At 36.0% G+C, this 7,595-nt stretch overlaps 1 protein-coding gene and 1 long non-coding RNA gene across 12 annotated transcripts; one reads left to right on the forward strand and one right to left on the reverse strand.

Annotated features, from left to right (window-relative positions):
* Window positions 1–1,195: 1,195 nt before the first annotated feature.
* LOC113324883 lies at window positions 1,196–2,128 on the reverse strand. Its single transcript, XM_026573166.1, has one exon. The coding sequence runs from the start codon at window positions 2,126–2,128 to the stop codon at window positions 1,196–1,198; it is 933 nt and encodes a 310-aa protein (XP_026428951.1).
* Window positions 2,129–3,670: 1,542 nt separating this feature from the next.
* Window positions 3,671–6,669, forward strand: LOC113276820. 11 transcript variants are annotated; one of them, XR_003324641.1, is made up of 9 exons: window positions 3,671–3,815; window positions 4,063–4,261; window positions 4,548–5,036; window positions 5,174–5,311; window positions 5,402–5,476; window positions 5,590–5,721; window positions 5,830–5,880; window positions 6,186–6,261; window positions 6,360–6,669. It is a non-coding gene; the product is annotated as an uncharacterized LOC113276820 (long non-coding RNA). The 11 variants fall into 11 exon arrangements; XR_003324624.1 differs by having other exon boundaries at window positions 4,063–4,253; XR_003324635.1 differs by having other exon boundaries at window positions 4,063–5,036; window positions 5,562–5,721.
* The last annotated feature ends 926 nt before the right edge of the window (window positions 6,670–7,595 follow it).

Consider the following 7,595-nt stretch of genomic DNA (forward strand, 5'->3'; position numbering starts at 1 on the left):
CTCTTAGTTATAAGAGAATCTCTTAAGAAAAAAGGAAATCTTTAATCTTATTCATTCCATTTCCTTCTCCATTAGACGATCTATCGACTAATATTTCCCACCTATTTGGATTTTGATTTGTCAGTAGATCCTTCGGATTTCCATACTCTTCATCAACATCCATCATATCCTCAACATATTCATCTTCTTCTAACGGAAACTCTGCAAGGAATTCTGTGATAACTTGTGATTTAGGTGATGACAATACTTCATAACTAATATCGTAGTTCCCCAACTGTGTATTCCATCTTTCGATCCTTCCTGATCTTTTCGAATTCTTCATTGTAGGTTCGATTGGTACTTTTGTTAGTACTTTGATCTTATGAGCCTGGAAATAAATGCGAAGTTTGAATGATGCATAGACCAATGCGAGAATTAATTTTTCTATTTTTGAGTAATTTCTCTCTTCTGAATTGTATGTCTTGCTTATGTAATATATTGGTTTCTCAACTCCTTGATCCACGCATATCAAAATAGCACTTAAAGCATACAGTGTTGATGCCAAATACAAGAGTAATTCTTCTCCTGGAATTGCCTTTTGCATGATTGATAAATTCATTAAGTAATTTTTTACGTTCTCTAATGCTTTATCGCACTCTTCTGTCCATTCAAATTTTGTTCCCTTCTTTAGTATATTAAAATAGTGCTTACACTTATCCGAAGAGCGTGAAATAAATCTCCCCAGCGAAGCTATCAAGCCATTTGACTTCTGAACATCTTTTACCGTGGCAGGTGGTGGCATGTCTCGGACTGCTTGTACTTTTTCTTGATCAACTTTGATTCCTTCTTTTGATATTATGTAACCCAAATTTTTTCCTGAAGATACTCCAAAGATACATTTTTCTGGATTTATCTTAACATTAAATTGTCGCATTTGTTCAAAAATTTCTTTTAAATTATCCACATGATCATCTGCTTCTTTATTTTTTACCAGCATGTCATCGACATAGACTTCCAACGTTTTATGTATCCACTTCGAAAACACCTTTTCAACCATTCTATGATACGTCGCACCAGCATTTTTTAATCTAAACGGCATTTTCGTGTAACAATATAGGCCTCTGGGTGTGAATAAAGTTGTATGTTCCTGATCTTCTTCTGCTAAAGGAATCTGATTGTAACCTTTATATCCATTCAATAATGAAACTCTATCATTTCATGATGCCGATTCTACCATTTGTGGGATATCCGGTAATGGGAAACTGTCTTTCGGGCATGCTTTATTTAGATCAGTGAAATCTATACAGATTCGTATCCCTTTGTTCCTTTTTGGCACTACCACCATGTTTGCTATCCATTCCGGGTATTTTTCTAGCCTTATGATCCCTTCTTGTAACATCTTTTGCAATTCTGTTTCTATTTGTGGATGATATGTTGTTGCTATTTTTCTTATTCTTTGTTTGAACGGTTTTGCGTTCTTCTTAATATCCAATCTATGGCATGCGACAGACGGATCTATTCCTGGCATTTCTTCCATTCTCCATGCGAAGACATCATTATATTCTCTTAAAATGTTTATTGTTCTTTCTTCTGGTATTTCACTCGGGATTCCTTTTACCTCTTTCGCTCTAATCATGTATATGCAAAATTCTTCTTCCTTCTTTAATTCTTTTTCCCTTCTCCAACGATCTTTTCGTTTCTTTGCACGACCTTCATAATTCTTTATATCCACTTCATTACAGAACTTCGCATCTGCAATATCTCCTTTAATCTCTCCTATTCCACTTGGAATTGGAAATCTTATGCATTGATGTAATTTCGACGCTACAGCTTTTATCGCATGCACCCACGGTCTTCCCAGCAACATATTATATGGTGAATCTATGTCAACCACACAGAGTGTCACCTCTGTGTCTATTTCTCCCAGTAATATTCTCAGCACAATCTCTCCCTTTGGTTTTGTAATCTCTTTATTGAATCCATGTACATTGTAAATTGAATTCGTCAGTTCTCCATCTTTGTATCTCATTGCTTTGAATGTGCGATAAAATAAAATATCAACTGCACGACATGTATCCACCAATGTTCTATTAATCGCCCATTCCTCAGATTTCTTATTTACCCTGCCATGTTCTTTTCGTTCAGCCATTAATGTAATCACCAATGGATCTATACATTGTAAATTTTCTTCTGAAATTGTTGCAAACGTTATCTCCGTTTTCTCCCATTCTCGTAACGGAGATTCTTTTTCCACCGTCTCCACTTTCTTTCCTCCGTGATCTCGTTTGTGGATTCTTCCTGTTATTCTCTTTTGAAAATCCTCCTCAGAGATTAATTCTTTAGTTATGGAATTACATTGTATATATCTTCCTCTTCCTTCTATCTTCATCATTCGTAAATTCCCCATAAATTATATTATTCTTCTTCCTTTGTAATTCGAATAGTTTGGATTTTGAATTCTAAACAAACTCACCAACAGGATTTATCACTCCGAGCTGTTTCTAGCGCCAGATGTAGTTGCAGGAAATCCTACAAACACACAAGTATGAGAATCTAACAATGATCAACCGATCTCAATGTAAATCATCTCTTTATTAATCAAAATCACAAGAACAATTACAAGATAATGGAAACTCTAAGTTTACTCTCTCTCTACAATCTTTCTCTCTCCTTATTTCTTTACCAAGGATTCTAAAAAGAACTCGCCCTTTACATGAACCATCTACTCTTTATATGGGATATTACATAGTGGATGACAGCTAAGAGATCCGTTATTTTTGGAATCCCTGTGCGTTATTATCGCACATGTACATTAGTTACACTACAAGAAAACTTGGCATTAGCGACTATTTTCTTACTAACAATAGTTGGTGGAACTCTTCAGCGACTGCTCTTGGTAACCAAAAACATCTCTGGCTGGCAGATATCTTTAACAACCAGATTTCTAGCAACGATAGTTGGTTGAACTCTCTAGCAACGGTAACTTAACAACCGTAACATCATATTTGTTGTTATTATCTTCTAGCCAACATGGTGGAGTAACCAAAATGTACCATAGAGGGTATACATTTTTTATCACTCGTCTTACCCACCGAAAAAACCTGTCGGTAGACACCTAATCCAACCATCAGATTGTTGGTGTTGTTAGTATATTTCAACAACTATTATCTGCCAACCAATAAGTATAATTGAAGCAATATATTTATAGTAAGTGCAGTTATCCACCAAAACTATCTGTCTATGGACAGCTTTACCAACCGTGAAAATAAGTACATGGCTATTACACATTGATGGATATCGGGTGAAACTGAATGAGGTTGATAAAACCAATGACAACGAGGGAGATTAAACATAGTCTAGAATCTAAAAGCATATAAATCAAGATAAGTTTATGTTCTTCGCTAGGGCTGCACAGGTACCAGCCTGTACCCAAAGAATTGGCTTGGAAACTGGAAATTAGGACCGGAACCGGACAAAGGGAGGGATCGGGAATGCAATCCAGAACCGGTCTCCTAAGGGTACAGGTACCGGTTCCAAGGGATTCCCCGAAGGTACCGACCCAAAAAAAAAACGATTAATACTAGCCGTCCAGATGAATGAATATTAGCCATCGATGCTAGGTGTCTCATCTTATCTAATCGAACAGAAATCAATTCATTTCATCCACTCGTTCTTTCTTTCTTTCTTTCTTTCTTTCTTTCTTTCCAGTCCTGCCTCTTTTTCATTTTTTCTCGACTGAAATCTGAAGAGTGAAGAACAACAATCCATCGTTAACCACTTACCATCAGTGTAGCGAAATCATATATTTCTTCTTCAATCAACAACAACAAGTCAAGGTATTTAGTTTATTTTTTCTTAAGATCGATTTAAGGTATTATGTTCATTCTATTTTCATTTTCATGAATTTATCTGATTTAGGTTTTCTTTAGATCGATTTAGGGTTTTATGTTCATTCTATTTTCATTTTCTTGAATCTATCTGATTTAGGGTTTTTTAAGGATCAATATAGGGTTTTATGTTCATTCTATTTTCATTTTCATGAATTTAATGATTTTCTGGTTTATATGTCTCCTTTTTTTTCAGTGAAACCCTAAGACAAAGGATTTGATGAATCTGTAAATGGTGAAGCTCAAAGCACAAGACATCTTACTGCTGGATTGATGGATTATTTTTAGCTACCGATTTACTTATGCGCTAAAGCTTTGATGATCATACTTGATTTACTTATCTTTTATGCAATTCATGGTTACTGATTCCTGCTATGTTCCTTGTTGGTAATTTTGTATGAAATCTTTTTCTTGCCCCTTAGAAATCCCTGAAAAACTTTGGTGAAATCATATAACTTAGGTTCTAGGAATCGATCTATAGAGAATCCATGACATGAATAGTGATTGTGCTTTTGACTTTTGTAGAAACCATAAATTCAGATTTGTTAGTTTCATTTGAGAATACTTGGTGGCTTTAGTAGTAAAGCTGTATTTTCTTTGGTAAAAAAAAGAAGAACTTAATCTTTTCTGGGTTCAGAATCAGGGCCAGATTTATATGCTGAACTTTTGATACATTTGCAGGTAACACAGCTTTCACCTTCCATATTAATGTCTGAAGGCATGCCGGTCTACCGTTTTATTCAGAATCCCGGGGAGTTTTTATCTCACCTTCCCTCGGGCATATCATTCTGGCTTCAATTGCGGCTTCAACTGTGCTGAGGCTGTAAATGTAGCTCCTGTTGATTTGTTGCGTCATAGGAAAAATGCTGTAGAGCTTTACCGTGAGCAGGGATGTAAGACATCAATTTCTCATGATAAGTTGTTACTAGGTGCAGAAAGGGAAGCTGTTAGGGAAAATTGGGAAATGTCATTACTCAGGAAGAACACCATAGATAACATAAGATGGAAAGATGTTTGTGGAAAGGATAACTGCTTGCTACTTGTTATCTGCCTTGCATGTTTGTGAATAGGAGTTCCAGTGTAAATCTCATAAGATCAATTTTGTATATATCTTATTTGATATATGTCTTACAATGGTGGGCACTGCTTAAAAAGTCCACTGGTATTAAGGTATCAGATTATATCGTCCTGCACATACTTTTACTCTTGTGATTAATACACATCTCAGCATTGGCAAACACTTCTTACTACAAGGGCTTATTTTGTTCCTAAGATGCTGAGATATTTAATACTTCGTCGTACTGCAGGTTATCTGGGTCTTCAAGTGTTTAGAAAATATGGGGGAAAAGGAGATGGATGCACTATCGCAGGTTAGTATGAACTGTTTAGTTCAGTTTCAATTTTAACCACTCAACAAGCATATGGTATTCAGCAATAACCACGGGGTAAGATACATGAACTGATCTTTTTTTTTCCTATTGTAAGTCTTATTCTGGTTCAGGGGCTCATGTAATTGATATGTTTTCTATTGACAGGTTAGTCGTTCATTGGATCTCATTGTTCACTTTTATATATAGTTACAAAGAAGCATTTCTCTGGGAGCTTTTCAGGTATATTATTATAAATCCATGTCCTATTTGTTTCGGGAATATAAATTTTATCATTGTGACCTCAGAATTAACTGATACTTGTTAGATATTTGTGCTTATTTTCTCTGGTGAAGTCCATAGATCGAGTTTCTTTTGTAACGGAAGCGTTAAGATTAGGAGAGGTTCAATTGGAAGATCTGCCTTCAGATTAGGATTTGGATTTAGTTGCCAGTATGACTGATGGGGGTTCAAGAAGTGATCTCAAGGTTGTCTTAGCTGCTGTTTTATGGAAGTTTGTGTTATTATTTTTGTTAAATATTTCTACATTACATAAATAAAGAAATGCTGATACACAGTTAGTTCCTTGGTTGCAGAAACTGTGTGTTCCTCCACACTGTCCAATAACAGAGATTCTGGAAAAGGAGGTTAGGTTCTTTGGCTTTCAATCTTTTATAAGCGAATCTGTCATCAGTTGTCTTTTACAGACTATTCCGTGAACCCTCAGTTTCAAATGTGCGAATAATTGCAACACATCATCACGGAAATTTGTCAACATAGGATTATGTCCATAGGGGATGTATATCATTTAATATTTGCATGGACTGAAGTAAATTATGACAAATTCTATAACTTTATTACTACAGTTAGAACTTAGATGACATTATGAAATGTTGAAAATTTTATATTTTTCTTCTAGTGCCTTACTGTTAGCTTGTCGAATCACTGACAGGAGAAGGCTGTAGCATTGGCTGCTGGTAAATCCCCTTCCACGCTGAGTGTGAGTATGGAAAAATGCTTGTGAGCAGGTAACATTGAAATGTATTGCTCTTGACCAGGAGTTGATGTGTTTTTTTTTTTTTTAGTTTATATGCATTTTGTACTTATTTTTGTTATTACGAACTAGACAGGTGCAAGTGTATCATCAGAATCTTTTCAAACATGTTTGGGCGGGTGCAGTGGAACGAACTTAGTGGTGAAGGTGGTTGCAGAAGGACAAAGCCTCTAAGCTACACTGCAGGAAGCGTGCAAAGAGCTTCATTTGTTGATTCGAAGATATCTCATTTCCGTACTTCAGCATTTGTGTTTGGATGTTAGCAAACAAATATGTTCAAGTTATTTGTTGCCTTATTGGCTATCCAGAAGAGGTGGATGGATTTTGTAGTTGAATTTGTTGTATTATGTTTGGAATAAAATCCATATTTGTTTTTGCATTATATTCTTGTGAATCACTCTCTGGCAGCTCAAATTCATTGTTGGCTGAGGGCCTTCACCAAGTGAACATCAATGGCGGGCCTTCATACCTAACACCTTCACCAGCTAATTATTTTGCGGCTAAACCCCTCTACCAACTAAACTTTAGTGGATAAAACCCATGACCTTCAAAATATACAGTGGTTAAATCCTTAGCTAACGACATCAAACACCTTCACCAGCTGAAATTCAGTAAGTTCAAATATTTAGCAGCTTGCAACGTTCTATAACAAACCACCTCTAACAACGTCGTATTAGTGTTCAGCAACAAATATTCTTGCGGGTGAAATATTTGAATAACAAATACTTTATGCCTCTACCAACGACAGTCACTGGTTATTGGAAATTTCTGCTGACGAGAATTTTTGTCGTCAATTCTAGTTGAAAGATACCTCTTCCAGCAGCATAGTTGATCCAGGTCTTTAGCAAAGCAGCCTTTATTCACAGAGCGTATCTGTTGCCGCATCAGTTGCTACAGAGCTTCAGGAGCTAAAACAAACCTTTTACCCACTGAATCAGAGTAGTTGCTAAATCCAAGTTTTATTGTAGTGTTATATTCGCAGACTCTACAAGCTTCGCACAGATCTTCACATTTTATTTGTGAATAGGCTGGCATCATTCAATACGTCACCACATCTCAACTGAGTGACGACCTTCGCATACACTTGATTGTCCTTTTCTCGCATATAACACATGTGCGATATTCTATTCCTACATGGTGTAGAGGTTTAAAAAATAGTTAAGCTCTATCTTCCGCGTAAGTCTCTATAGTACTTGAATTCGGCAGCTACTTTGGTGGGTTGGCGATTTAACTTTACTTTTGGGAACTGTTTAAATTTTATATGTTTGAAACCTTTTATACTAATATAGAACACACTCGGGATGTATA

This window comes from Papaver somniferum, chromosome 1 (assembly GCF_003573695.1).
Source record: "Papaver somniferum cultivar HN1 chromosome 1, ASM357369v1, whole genome shotgun sequence".
Taxonomy (NCBI): Eukaryota; Viridiplantae; Streptophyta; class Magnoliopsida; order Ranunculales; family Papaveraceae; genus Papaver; species Papaver somniferum.